This window comes from Aphis gossypii, chromosome 2 (genome assembly GCF_020184175.1).
Source record: "Aphis gossypii isolate Hap1 chromosome 2, ASM2018417v2, whole genome shotgun sequence".
NCBI lineage: Eukaryota > Metazoa > Arthropoda > Insecta > Hemiptera > Aphididae > Aphis > Aphis gossypii.
This window is the reverse complement of record NC_065531.1, coordinates 78,785,784-78,801,283: the sequence shown is the minus strand read 5'-3', so window position 1 is coordinate 78,801,283 and position 15,500 is coordinate 78,785,784. Positions and strand designations below refer to the sequence as shown.

Genomic DNA, 15,500 nt, shown 5'->3' with positions numbered 1-15,500 from the left:
TGGTCTTCCAGAAAATAATTTTAAAGACTTAATAACCTCAGATACTCATATTAATAAAATACATTTTTAGAAGCAGCATAATTTATATTAATTACACATAATTAAAATTTGCATGAGCAAAATTAATTATATAGAATTGTTAAACTTGGTAATAAAAAATAAAAATATAAAAAAAAATTAAATACCTAACACAACACTCAAATCAAATAGATGGTTTTAAATGATACTAATTGTCTGTAATAAAAAATTAAATTCGGTGAATAAATGTTTTAATTAATAAAATAAAGAAGTATTAAATGTTAAAACCCAACGTTAAAACATATAAATACCTAACTAGATAAACTTAAGTTTACTTATTTTGGTATTTATGATATAATTTTTAACTGGTACATCATAACTTTAATGATTAAATAATGAAAATTTTCAAAACTAATAAGTTATTTAATAACATAAAATGAAATATAAACAATTTTGAAAATACTATTATGAAACTGTATCATTGAAATAAAAAAAAAAAAAAAATACCATTTAATGAAAGTACTTAGTTACTAACAGTTAAATATTTAATAATTGATGAACTAATAACTTTAAACTGTAAGGCATATCCTGCCACATGTAATAATAAAATAAAATAATTGAAGACATATTATACAATAGGATTTAATATAAAATAATAGTTAACCCTTCATAAACACTTGTCATCATCAGTTAAACACCGTTTTTGTTTTCAGGAGCATGCCATGTAAGTCTTTCTTCATAAAACTTGATAACGATTTGTGGGCACATTAAATTAGCATCTTTAGCCGGGATTAAATCAGCTTCTTCTATTCCTTGCCATTTTAACAGGAACATAAGCTGTCCGCTAGAATCGGTGGCGCCAATAATTTTTTCAGCCACTTTTTCAGGGGGAGGGCCGTTTTCCTCAACATGATTTGGCGGATCGTCTGACACACCGTTTTGTTCTCCATCAACAGTTGCACTATCTTCCATCTCATCTGATTTGTCCGACTTATCTGACTTGTCCAATTTATCAGACTTCTCTACCTTTTTTTGGGGAGGAGAATTCTTCCTACTACCTTTGGATGGCCCGGCATCTGAAGAAGCACAACTAGTAACAGTTGAATTGGATAACGTACGCTTTCGGCCACGCTCAGGTTGAGTTTTCTTCTTCTCTTGTTTAAGTTTTTCTTCAAAATCCTTGATAAGCTCTTCGCAATCGAGATTTTCTTCAGGTTCCCATGTGTTGTCTGCATCACTGTAGCCATTCCACTTAAGGAAATACTCCACTTTTCCATTCCTGGTGCGTTTATCTAAGATCTTCTCAACTGAGTATTCCTCCTCCTGTTCTTCGGTTTCAGAATTAGAATCAACACGTGGTACACTTTCTTTGGATCTGAAATAAAAAAACATTAATATATTAACAATACATCAAAATTGATTTATCGTTAATTATAAATAAGTTTGCAACAAATGACACCAACAAGTGTATTTAGTTTTAATACATAAGTAATCTTTAAAAGCATTATTCCAAAAATGAAATCATACATAATTTTTCTTATTTTATTAAATATTAAAAACAACTTTAATACATGTATAAAAAAATATAAACCATAGGAACTTTGTTAATTAAATACTAACAATAATTTTTTTTGTTTTAACTAGAAATTATAAAATCTGTAAAGTGATTTAAAATAAGCACAAATGATTACAGAACTAACATTAGAAAAGATAAAATAAAATATTAAATAATAATAACAAGTTAATCTTCTTAATATTTTAAAATAAGATAATTAATGTATGATACAATTTATATTATAGATGAAATGTTGTTCATTTGATTATTGATTAACCCCTTTAAGTAACCAATGTTAAATATTTAGGCATAAAACAACGATTAAAATCATTAAATGAAAATTGTTAATTAGTAGAACAAAATAAATACTTAATCTACTTATTGTAAGAATGAGTTAGTCAAATTGACAGGAACCCCCAATTATTTCTGTCCCAACTGTATTTAGAGTATACAAAGCTGGCAACACACACTACACTACAAATGGGAAAACATGAAAACGAATGTGTGCATAATTGCGTTATGTGTAATACAGTAAGGTCTCGGTTAACCCAAACGAAATTGGGGAGAGGTCATTTAGATTACCTATGAGTTAAAAAAAACTTAATTTTATGTAATTAAAATTTTTAAATTTATATTTATTTTAATCTATACATAGGTACTGAATTAATTTTATCAAGATTATAATTATGTATATATTATAACAAGTTAATACACACATAACACAATATGTACCTATTAATTTAAAGTATTGATTTATATATATATTTTTAAAACGGTAGTTCTTATAATATGCTGTTAAATGCTTTGTACCGCAAACTTCCAAACGCGGGTGTAAATAAGTAAGGTGATAATTTTCAAGCCCGATTAGATTAACGAGACTTTACTATACATATATTATATAAATAGAAATCTATTTAACTAGCTGTAGAAGAGCTGTAGAAGATCAGTAGGAAATTCATTCCGACATACTTGGAACTCGCCGTTTGAAATATAAGTCGCAACAGTTTCCTCTAAAAAAAAATTATTTTTATTATGGCTTGCTCATCTTATATAATCAAAATCGATACGGACGATCATTAGTGTGCCAATTAATCTAAGTAGAAAGTATACACTAACAAAAACGAGCGCAAGTAAAATCGATTCAAAAACCGTTGTAAGCGGGCGGCAACGAAACAATGGACGCGCGTAAACAGGTTGGCAACGGCAAGTAATATTTAATATAAAGCAGCCTTTTTAGTCCTTAGACTACAACTCAGGAGAGACATAACACTTAACACTAAGTTAACACCGTCCAGCGGTTCTAGATCAAAATATTGTACCACCGATAATTTATCCATCATAGATCTGAAATAGTTTAGGTAACTTTTTAGGTATACACTTAATTATATTTCTTCAACGGCGATGATGACATAACCTAGAATAAACAACAAATGGTATCTTCTACGGGAGAAGTTACGATTAATAGTTTATTTCGTCAAAAAATAATAGATCGATGTGGAAAAAATGTGTACAAACAATGAAAACGGCAGGTAAACATCAGTTGACGACATGTTAGTCACCCGTCCATGTGCATAACATACAAGTCGATACTCACCTAGGATTCATGTTGGAGACTTGAGATTGAAAATGTAACAATCGAAAATCGAAGTACGGCGTCGGTAAGTTTCGACAAAGAAACGAGATCAATGAAAATTGAAAACTATGGCCTGGACCGACCACTGGAAAAACGATGGCGGGCTAAAGCGGCAATCCGGCAACGCGGTATTTTGCTGTTTGTCTTTTGAAACGACTGAGAGTCAAGTACACCGTGCAACAGACAAGTGACGAGTCGAACTAACAAACGATAAACAAGTAACAGCGTCTTTGAGTGTTCGAGAACAAGAAAAAGTCGATGGTGGTGGTAGATTTTCAGAATGACAGTGTGTTAGATTAAAGGGAAGAAAAGGTGGTACCAACCTGATATACGTAACATGACTGGACTGCCTACCATAAACATCATGTCCCCGGTACCAGGATTTAAGATGTCTTAAATCGTGCTCGCCGGCCGCCGCGGCTCCGCTCGGTACTATACTACTATATAGCAGGGGTGGCCAAACCGCGTCTGGGCGAGCCACCTGCGGCTCCCATCTTATCGTACCTGAAATTTTTATAAAAAATTTTTTTTAATATGAATTTATGTATTATATAATAATATGATCTTTTTTTTTTCTACATTTATTTTGGCTCTTCCATATTTTTTAATACATTTGGTGGCTCGCGAGTCTCTTCTCGCTGGCCACCCCTGCTATATAGGAATAGGGCACTACAGACAAATAGACAATTAGAGGTATGCTAAGGCAACAGTAAGGCATTAAATATAATGTGGGTGTGCTGGACCGCCATTTTGCTACTCGTTTATCAATGATAAAATAAACGCGGCAACTTCGTTGTTCCATAATATTATAACATGTGATAAATGAGTCGCAAAATGGTGGCTTAGCATACCCATATTATATTTAGTGTCTTTCTAGGAATAGTCTATAATAATAACCTATATACATATAATAACCTTAGATCATATTATTATACTAATTTTATTCAACTCCTCCGAGTCTGCTCGTAACCTATGGATAATTATGCGAGGAGTTGCATGCGCATATCGATCGCCTAATTCGGAGACTATAATATAATAGTCAACTATAGTCGGCAACAAAATAATATGCCGTTGCTCCATCCATAGTATAATATGATTTAAGATAATAACCTATTAGGTATATGGAAACTTCGATAAGTACGTTTAGAATTATTAATGAATATATAATATACATATATGTATAAATATTATTAGTATTATTAATTATTCGGATTCGATCCGTCAGAATCCGCGTTGGCCGATAGTAACGTCGGTTGGCGTATAATAGAATAACTAGAATATAAAGCATAAGAAATGTACTGTTTTTTTATTATTATAATAATAAAAGACTGGGTTTATATTCTCTCAAAACACCTAGAATGTGATGCTAATTTTCACTAAAAAAAACCTTCAAATGTTCTCATAAAATTCTTTTGAAAATTCAATAAATATGCCAAAATAATCAATAGGTTATAGTCATAAAATACGGTTTAATTAAAAACTTTTTTTTACAACATTCTTTAATTAGTTACTTAAGTATTAGGTACTATTACACTTGCGTATTAAAATGGAATAATATTGCACTTGATAAAAGTAAGAGTAAAAATATAATATAAATATAATAATATAATATTAAAACATATACTTAAACAATATTCTTGTGTTTTTTTCTTTTTATCAAAATTGCAAATGTTCAAAAAAAAATGTTCAGTATCGTAATTTTAAATTTTATAATAAATTAATAATTTTTCCCGCAATTTACAAAATATTATAAATATAGTTAAATATTCTCTAACCCATGAAATATTCTAAAAAATATGCATAAAAAATTTTTCCCTTCGAATTCAGAACTGTACTAATCGTCCTAAATTTTTTACTCTCATAAGATTACAGACTCGTTAACAATACGTAAAGCACATAAATCCAGTATTTAGTTATAATTTATAATCTAAATGGTGAAAAAAAAATAAATACTATAAAACATTTTTTGAAAAGCAAATTGTCCTCAATCGAATGAATATGTTTTTAAGAATAAACAAATTCTAGACAAAGATATATCATATAGGTATAGGTAATTATTTTTTTTATACGACTACAGAACTGAAGGCCCACTATTGGTGCTGTCTATATAATTTTGTCTATTGTTGGCCTGGGCTCTTTGCATCAGAATATAAGATGGAAAAAATGGAATCATTATAAGTTAAATTTCTGCGGTTTTTTATAAATGTAAATATTAACATCATTATAATAACAACAATAAAATAAAATAATATACATCTTTTTACTCTGTTGCTTAAATATTGGTTTTTATAACTCAGAAACTTCTGTGCAAGGGAGAAATAATTATCGTTTCTCTCTCTGTTATGTTGACATAAAGTGCTTATTTTCTAATGAAGGTGTACATGCCATAACCATGTATTTAATACTTCAATCATATTGATTGATGATACTATAGATGGGTTAAACATAAACCTTATCAACAAAAATGTTCAAGTACTTTTAAGACCTTTAGCGTACACAACGAAAATATCGTAATATAACGTCCCCTGATCCGCCGTCGTACCCACAAGTGTTGTCTCCGTCTAATACACACGTAGAACTCAACAAATTTTAAGAAGACAAATAAAAAACCAGAATTTAATTGACAAGTATGAAAGAGGAGAAATATGTCGATATATATTTGTAAAATCAATTGCGTATAACTATAAGAAATAAATAAATAGTATAAATGTTTGACTGTGATATTTTATTTTACTATTTTACGTCGTAATATTGACTTTTTGTAATATATTATACAATATTCTATATAATTTAATTATAAGTATCACTTGAATGTTTTTTTTGTAAAATCATATATTAATTAAAAATTGATTATTTTTGTTATTTTAAAAATCATTACCAAGGGGTTACCAAAATATAGAAACTGAAATTTGTGGTGGCGGTAAAAGGAAATATATATTTTTGTATTGGCGGTAAACGGACTTGGCGGTAAACGGAAAGGTCGATTTTGGCGGAAAAGTAGATCACCCGTTTCAATAGTGTGCTATTAGTTTTGATATTAGAGTTAATTGATCTAGTATAAGATTTAAAATTAACGGCCCCCACTTAGCCTTTTATTGATATTATTATTTTTAAGTTATGAATTATGATCATTTTGAAATGTAGTTTCAAAAAGGTCATAACTTAAACTTGAAAATAATAAAATCAATAAGCACAATTTATAGAAAATCTTGTATTAAATTTTTAATTCTTAGCTACTTAAAAAAAATTTTTTTTTAATTTTTAACTACAAAATAATTTGCAAATATTCATGGTTTTGGCAAATTTTGTCAATATTTGAACTTTAAAAGCTAATAAAAAAAATGTGCTTATATAATAAATCATAATATTTCAAATGCCTGTATATATAGTCTTAAAATAAGCTAAATATTTTGAAAACTTAACCGTGTACACAAGCACGTGCGAAGCTTTTTTCAATTAAAATTTAAAACTGCGTATTATGTTGTTTAAATACTTAAATAGTAATTATTAATTATATTATTTTTCATATTATTTAAAACATTTTATTTAATTTAAGCTTTTGAAATTGTATGTGTTTATTAATAGCAACATTTGTTCAACAAAATGATAACTCTAGGGTCCTTCACGGGAGTTTCCATTCTGTTAAGCTCAGTAAATTTTGATAACAATTTAAGTAAAATATAGATAATTTAATATTTAAAATTAAAATTGTTTCTCGATAATTCGTATTATCAACTATTGACTTGACTATTTTACCACGCTAACTGAAAATAGGATAACTCCAATCAACACGAATATTGATAAACAGCAAAATAAAGTTTTTAAAAGTAAACCAAGCCTAAAAATAACGTTTATAGTTTATACAAAAATTGATCAAAAACTTGTGCTGATTTATCTAATTTTACATCTAGAATTGTTTAAACACTTTTTATTTCAACTTTTTTGAGTTTTTTAGGGAGAAAATGGACATCATACAATTATAAATTATAAGGATACATACAGTGATGACCATGAGACATATTAATATTCTTAACAATATCAGTTTAGTAAATTACAAAATAATACATCAAATAATCATTATTTTTAATTTATATAATGTGATTAAAGTTTATGATAATATGTCAATACCTTTTTTTTTCAACGTATAAACATCAGCCAAAACACGGTAACTCCATTATTTTTCATGTGATATATCGAGGTTTTGCTTAGTATTTGGATTCACCGTGTTTTCGCTTACAAAACCTCAAATATATTGGACTTACCGCATATTTTCTTATTTAAAATTCCATTTTAAGACGGGGTTTAATAAGAAATACGCTATTTTTACATCTACAATCGGTGTAAAACCACTAATTTTACCTACAGAAACAAAAATATCGACTTAACGAAAAACCTGTTTCGCTTAGCACGGCAGTAATTATTGACAAAAATGAGATAGAATTAATTTTCATTTAAAATACAGACTATAAATAATACGGTCTGCGTCAAAACGAGTTCGTAAATATAATAATTGCTCCTATAATTACATAATTATGTACTTATTTTGGTTATAATTATTATGGCTAGTCGTTATGAATATTCCTATTTGTTTTATAATTTTATAATTATGTTAGTTATTATTTATTAATATTTAAAAACATATTTACATATTATCTAGCTTATTAGTTAGTCTTATATTTCGCTTTTATATAAATAATTTCAATGACATTATTATTATTATTCTCTTCTCGAGTTTATCAAGTATAAAGGATTAAACAAATAGATTAAATTATATTACTAATTGTAAAAACAAAACATAATAACATTGTTTTTAGTTTTATAATATTTAGATATTTCAGTATACTTTTTTAAATCAAATAGAATAGTTCACTTTTAATTTATTGAGTTTTTTTTAATTAAATTTAACATACAATATATAATAAATTATGTAAATTTAAATTAAAATTTTTAAATACTTCAAATTAAGGTTTACTATCAAAAATATTATAATTTCCAATTTTTTCGCTACAACTTGTATCTTTTTTCTTGCTATTTTGGAAAGAAATATTTTGATAGTGTTTAGGACATTTAAATCTAAATTCTATACTTTTTGTGTATCGAATGAAGTGCACTACATTATTTATACGCGAATACATCATTGATTGTTTTTTTTTCTCTATTATTTGGATTATGTTTAATAGAAAATCATAAAACTGCTATATGGATTTTTATTTAGTAGTATACGCAATTTACAAAAATGATAAGATGAGTTTCTCTTCATGCTATAGGTAATAGATACTACGGACTAAGATATAGAATAAGATAGTATATCTTAGTCCGTGGTATCTACCTAAAGATCTTTAATCGTGGTAGATACCTAAAATTATCAAATATTATATTTATTAAATATCAATATTCAATAATATCATACCAATCTGACAATCTCATAATAATAGCCCCACAAAAATCAACGATTTCGTTCAGACAATTTTATTATATACTTATTATTATTTTTACTAATTTATACTGTTTTAAATTGAATTATTTTTATCGAAAATCCAATTACAAATTTAATCGAAAAATATCCTACTATTTTCGGAGAAAATTAAATAATATTCATTCCCAATATTATTAATATTATTATTTTGTGGGTCTACAAATATTATTTGGATATTTACCATGTATTTATAAACTATACACAAGGGATACTGCAACAGAAAAACCAGTTTTGACAAATTGTACAGTCCTGTCCTGTCTTATCGTGCGCGAGATGATGGTAAATGAACAATATTGTCAATTGAACATTAAATAATAAACACTATGTATCGAAAACTGTTTGTGTGCTGTGCAGCACGCTATATCAAAAACATTAATAAATAATATATAATATTTGTCATGAAATGGGTTGCAGGTGTGCGGGTCGTTTCAGAACATATTACTATAATATTATAATATAACAAAATATCTTTAAAATAATACAGGCTTTAGAGTAGACCTCAAATCTGGGTTTTTAAAAATGTATTGTGTACGCGTACATACTTTCAAAACTTTTAATTAAGAAAAATTAAAACTAATTATTTAAATTTATAATTAAATAATTAGAAAAAATTAAGAATTTAGTAGTTTTACTATGTTTAAATTCAAATTCAAAACATGACGTTTTGTCGTTTTTACGCGATAATAATATATTAAAAGTATTACGTTTTATATATTAAAATTATTAAATAATATATTTTAAAATTAACGATTACAGACTACAGTAAACAAATTGAATGTTTTTAAGTCGACATTGAACTTCAAATGAAACATCCAATATCCACAGTCATTAGTCATACACAATTAATATGTTCAATATACAATATTGAAATATAGCAATATTTAAAAACAGAACATTTTTCTTTAAGAAAATTACTAATGCATGCACCTAATACCTAAATGTATAACACAATTAACACATTAAACACAGCTACACAGGTATAAATGAGAGTATTAATATTATATTACACGGAAGGGTATAAATTATAAGTTTTCTTATTGTGTAAATAAAATTGATAAAAGACGTGGTTAAGTACAAATTTGAAATTATATTATTTGTTCTAAATGTTTTGTTTGTTTTTACCATAACTTTAAGTCATAGATTTCTATATAGAACTAGATAGTGAACTCCTGCTATCAATCGAAGCCAGGTTTTTCGGTTGGCATTATATGGTATTTTAAATGGTAAATACTAAATATTAATTATGTTGTTTTGTATTTTATGATGTCTAAACCTATTGTTTCAAAAAAAATTAAAAATATTTTATAGAAATCATTTTTCATTTATTCTATATTTTACCATTAAAAACGATGTTATTCCTAATACATTTTATATAGGAAATGTAATATTTTGTCAATACATACGAGTTTCTTATCTAGTTAGTATAGAAATCAGTGCTTTAAGTATGCATACCTTATCATTAATCAAACTGTACCTATTGGCTTTTGTACAAAGTTACAATATACTAAAACTACTGTTGTAATGGGAGTGTCGGTCATTTTTTGTATGAAAGTATTTGTGATTCAAGTTTATATAACGCATAAAATCATATATACTATACATAAATGGCGAAAATGGATAACAAAATAGTATAGATTGTTTGTACTAAGAAATTATTTAACAATTATTTTTCATTGTACTTAATGAATGGATTTCAGTAAATACGTGATATCAGCGAATCTAAAGTATTTAGTTTAAAATACATTTTTTTTATTATTACTAAAAATATTTGAACATTTTATATTGTTTAGTGTTTACAAACAAATAATACCTATAATGGGTACAACTAGTAAATTTTATAAAAATTGAAAATAATTAATTAACTATCACGAAGTGACACGATTAATAAAAATAAATCCATTGATTATACAATCCGTGAGAAAACCTGAGTTGGTCCCAAAATATTCGATTGACGATTGCTTAAAATAAACACAAGTTGGGTTCACGGTGATTATTAAAATATAATACCCGAGTTAGGTTCATGGAGATATTTTATCTCGATATTTTTCTTAATTACCCGACCCAAGTTCAACGGTGTACTCGGAAAGTTGTTGTCGGATAACATATTGTAACATTTGTAACTTGCTAATTGTTAGTAGTCAGTTAACCGGCGTCTGGCACGTATCAAGTCTAGAAGTGTTAGTTTAATAAAATATAAAATAAAATAACTATGATCGTGCCACAAATAGTTTTAAAAGTGTCCATGCAAAATTGAATGTTAGTTTTGGTACAATTTATATTTTATTCCAACATTTTTGTGTAATTAGAAAATTTACTTGGAATTCAGAGTGAACTTTATATTTCACTCTGGAAATTATTAGTTTTTGTAATCTGATGTTTCTCTGGTGACGGAAAGTAGACGGTTTTGCAGTAATTTTGTTGTCGTCTAATCTAATGAAAGTTAGTCATCATTTAAAATCATATTTAGCCGAATTCATGTGGAGAAAAAACGTAAAAGAAAGTAAATTTACCGAAATTTTAAAAACGATAAAAATCCAATTTTCTCTATTATTTTATTTATTATAATTTTTTCTTACACTTAATATTAATTTATATATTATAATATAATTTACCAGTTTTGTTTGTGTTTGACGACAACGACACTAGTAGTATTTCATTTTTTTTTTTTTTTATATGTACACAATTCGTACGGGTGGTAATCATTATTTATTATTTTATTTGTGGATTTACCATTTCTTACTACTATTATTCTTTGTACTTATTATTATTATTATTTTATTGTTTACAGTGACCGTACACCAACTGTGGCTGTAGCACCTGGGCGTGCGTCTTGTAAAATATGTTACAATTAAATTATTTTTAAATTTTAATTTTCTACGAATAAATGATTACTCTTAAAAACAATATTTCAATGATAATTATTATATTATCATTGAATTCAAATTGAATACATTCCATTATACGGTAATCAGCTCCGAACTCGACAGTCCTACACCGTGCAATTAATTAACAAGTTTTACCAAGATATACTAAATAGTCGAAAATATGCGAATAGGTAATTATTGAATCTAGTAATTTAATGAGTAATGAAGTGTGAAATAGTTTTACATAAACAATATAATTTTATTTTTTTTTGGTAAATAAGAAGTTTTGAATAGTTCATTCAATATAAGTTCTATACTACACGTACAACGGCTATAGTTCTGTAGTGGAATATTGGCTAATCTGTATATTATATTAAATAGGTGTGTATTTATTTAATACGTACACGTATAGGTATCTATAATTAGAATTTTATCGGAATAATCGTCTGTTCAAATTCAACAATAAATTTCTGGTATTATCTAATCGTTAAATAATTTAATAATAACCATTATATTATATTATAATATTAAAAGGTGCGTTTTGAATGGCTGGATATTCGTCACAGTCTCACACAAAAGCTTTGTTTATCTCAGGTTTTATGTCAAGTATTATGAGTTACATAGTGGGGAGATGAATTATATAAATTATAAATTGCGAAGACTGGTTATCGGTTATCTAAATCTAATCCGACCCCAAGTGCCCATGTAGCGGCCCTATATTTCATATTTATTTTTCATTTTGGTTCCTGTCTCCATTTAGTAAGTATGTTTGTGATTGCTTAATAATTGCTTACCTAATAATTGTTTAGCTAAGGTATTGTTGTCTTCGAGGTTAATTTGTTGTTGTTTTATAACTAAATTTATTAAGTAAGAAAGATTATTAAATGGGGGTACCGCTCAGCTCTAATAGGTACCTAATGAATCACTAATAAGTGTGATAAATTTGCATTAACTATATATTTATATATCATTGAATACGAAAAACAATTTTGAGCTGAGTGCGGAGACAGTCCGTCAACTTATATCATTGAGTAGGTTCATGATGTATTTCATGATGATTTTTAAAATACTTAAGATATTAGATATGAAAGTAATTATTATAGTAATATATATTTATTAATTTATACCATATTCGAGCAGCAATAAAAGATAAAATTAGCCCAAATATAATTTACCGTATCCGATATAGTTTAGTATTTTCCAACTCTATTTATTGTTAGGTACTAAAAGATAAAATTTTTAATGTACAACGGTGTAATATCGTTTATTTAATATTAGTTTATTAGTAACTCTATGGTCGACGATCATTCAAAAAATGCTATATAGCATTAAATGCATACAAAAACTGCTATAGACTATACATTTTCTATATTCTTTAGTTAGCAAAAAAATAACTTATTGGAAACCTCGTATTAAAATATTCAAGTATTTTTACTCATAAATACATTTTTTATTGGTATTTAAAAAAAAACTAAAAGCAAAATCAAGAATTTCCAATTGTCTATAAATAATTAAGAAAAAGTCAAAATATTATGAAAATTATACGGTATTTTAAAAACGATAATGTTAACACTTGATGATAATCTCAAGTTTGCCAAAAACTGACGCGTAGAAATCAGGTTTTCCTTAAATTGATTTTTGTTTTTCACGATTATTACGAAAGTTATTGGGAAAGTTTTAATTTTTGTCCCCCTGAAGTATTTTAAATAGAACAAATTGAACACCCAAGGTTAGATTGATTTTTGAAGTGTTTTTAAAACCCCAAAAGATTATTAGTAAGAAAAAAAAACACTATAAAATCAATAAATTTATTGCTCCGTTCAAAATCTTCAAATATTTTTGGTAACCTACAATAATACTTAAAACCACCTGGTAATGTTTCTATAAAGTTTTAGCATATCTGTAATAACGCAAAAATAAAAGAAAAGAAAATTAAATAAATAAAAGATATAAATATAATTGTGATAGTGATATAGAATATTGGGAGTGGAATAGTTGTTAAAATAAAAGTAAGGCAATCACAAGGGACACAAGCCTTGAATGAAAGCCTTATATAAATTTATAAGTTATTAGATATTTTTAGTTATTTTAACTTGTGACTTATTATTTTAAATTTGCGTAATTACCTTCCTCCTGATCGTCGGAGGGTTCTCGAGGTCGTGATTCGAGAACGATAAAGTATACCGTTGATAAAATATTAAGTGAATTATTAATTTATTAAATTCTAATAAATTAATAAATAAAGTATGATACCTATATAAAATTATGACTATATAAATATCGATGCGCATGCACCTTACCTTATTCGTAGCTGTCTGAAAATGCAGTCGACGTAATAAGAAGAGAAATAATTATTTTAAATACTCAAAAAATAAATGACTGAACACTGATTAAATTTCATTTAAAAAATGAAACGGCACAGTTGTCGCTCGCACGATCTTTTGAGTAGGTGTTGGCTATGGGTAATGGTTGTAGGTGTTTCTGCACTTGTCTGTTTGAGAGGTGCTCGTGCACTTATTGCTATGAAGGTGCTCATGCACTGATGAGAGAAGACGATTTTGGTCAAGCCCGCCAGAGTCATCGGTGGCCCGATTAAAGGTGTCGGTGTCTCCAATGAAAATGTCTTATTCATTGAGGACTGAGACCCTGACCGGACCATCCCCTGTTTATTATATTATATTATAATATGGTCTGCATTAAATATTAAAGTATAATTTTTATTTGTTTTAGAAATAAAAGTGAACAAACAGAATCCGATGTCGTTTAACTTTTATAACTGTCGTATATATTATAATACACCGATGCGCCATGATCGGCATGATCGTAATGTCCAAAGGAGCAAAGGTGTCAAAAATAAAAATAGACGACGTGAGTAAATTACATATAGTATAAACATAAATATTATGATATGGTATAACTTTTCTTGTATTTTTTTTTACTACCTACCATCAAATGTTATAATATTATCTTTATCTGTTTTAGACATGAACACGAACACACAGAATCGAATATCGTTTCACGCTGATAACTGCCGTAATAAGCGAACATATTATTATAATACACCGATACCCCGTGATCGTTATGTCCGGAGGCGCGAAGTTACCAAAAAGAAAGGAAACCGACGTAAGTAAACGATTTATACTTATGTCAATATTATGTAAAGCAATAACGTAGAATTGTTGTTTCAGGATGTTACCGGTGTCAGAGTGAAGATCACTTGATAAACTACTGCGTCGGTGAGCGTTTATAGTCCAATAATACGTACGTCGAACATTTTTCAATAATTTTTGTAAATTTTCTAGTTCCCAAAACGCCCAGACGGGCGTCACCGTTGCCGCCGTCATCTGCAGTGTCGCCGGGGCCACTAGAGCGGCCGGCGTTATCTGTATCGCCGGAGCCACTAGAGCGGCCGGCGTCATCTGTGTCGTCGGAGCCACTAGTGCGGCCGGCGTCACCTGTCTTGCGGGGACCACTAGTGCGGCCGGCGTCATTTGTGTGTCCGCAGCCACTTGTGCGGCCGGCGTCATCTGTGATGCCGGGACCACGGCCACTTGTGCGGCCGGCGTCATTTGTGTTTCCGCAGCCACCTAAAGAATTGAAAGAACAACAACAGCAATCTGGCGATTGAGTGGTCCAACTTCAAGAGGTTGTAGTAGTGGCTACTGTGCCTTCCGAGTCTGGAGACTATGATGTTAAGTAATACGAGTTAAAAATGTAAAAATTTTTTTTATTTAAACAGTAATTGTATAATATTTATGTAATGGACACTTAATTCGACTCGTATTATGTATTATGTTGGACCAAAGTCGAAATTAGACATCACTATTCAACCTTTTTTTTTTTTAACCTATCGTTATTTGTTTTAATTTATTTTATATTTTGTGCGGAAAATAAATATATATTATAATATTATATATAATATACTATATTATTATTGTTTTTTAACATCTTAGC

At 28.0% G+C, this 15,500-nt stretch overlaps 2 protein-coding genes across 8 annotated transcripts; one reads left to right on the top strand and one right to left on the bottom strand.

The window, feature by feature from the left end:
• Nucleotides 1-420: 420 nt before the first annotated feature.
• On the bottom strand, nucleotides 421-3,435 carry LOC114121714 (chromobox protein homolog 1-like). The gene is made up of 2 exons (XM_027984158.2): nucleotides 3,168-3,435; nucleotides 421-1,393 (listed from the first exon to the last, which is right to left on the bottom strand). Exons 1-2 carry the CDS (start codon nucleotides 3,176-3,178, stop codon nucleotides 709-711), a joined length of 696 nt encoding a protein of 231 aa, XP_027839959.1. The 5' UTR covers nucleotides 3,179-3,435; the 3' UTR covers nucleotides 421-708.
• A 7,367-nt stretch (nucleotides 3,436-10,802) lies between these two features.
• On the top strand, nucleotides 10,803-15,174 carry LOC114121716 (keratinocyte proline-rich protein-like). Of its 7 annotated transcripts, XM_050201137.1 has the most exons (7): nucleotides 10,807-10,938; nucleotides 11,471-11,737; nucleotides 14,277-14,414; nucleotides 14,529-14,669; nucleotides 14,735-14,782; nucleotides 14,849-14,926; nucleotides 14,963-15,174. In XM_050201137.1, the coding sequence occupies exons 2-7, from the start codon at nucleotides 11,728-11,730 to the stop codon at nucleotides 15,172-15,174; spliced, it is 627 nt and encodes a 208-aa protein (XP_050057094.1). In that variant the 5' UTR covers nucleotides 10,807-10,938; nucleotides 11,471-11,727. The 7 variants fall into 7 exon arrangements, with proteins under 7 accessions (XP_027839963.2, XP_050057094.1, XP_027839961.2 ...); XM_027984160.2 differs by having other exon boundaries at nucleotides 10,808-10,938; nucleotides 14,849-15,174; XM_050201134.1 differs by lacking the exon at nucleotides 10,807-10,938 and adding an exon at nucleotides 10,974-11,121 and having other exon boundaries at nucleotides 14,849-15,174.
• The last annotated feature ends 326 nt before the right edge of the window (nucleotides 15,175-15,500 follow it).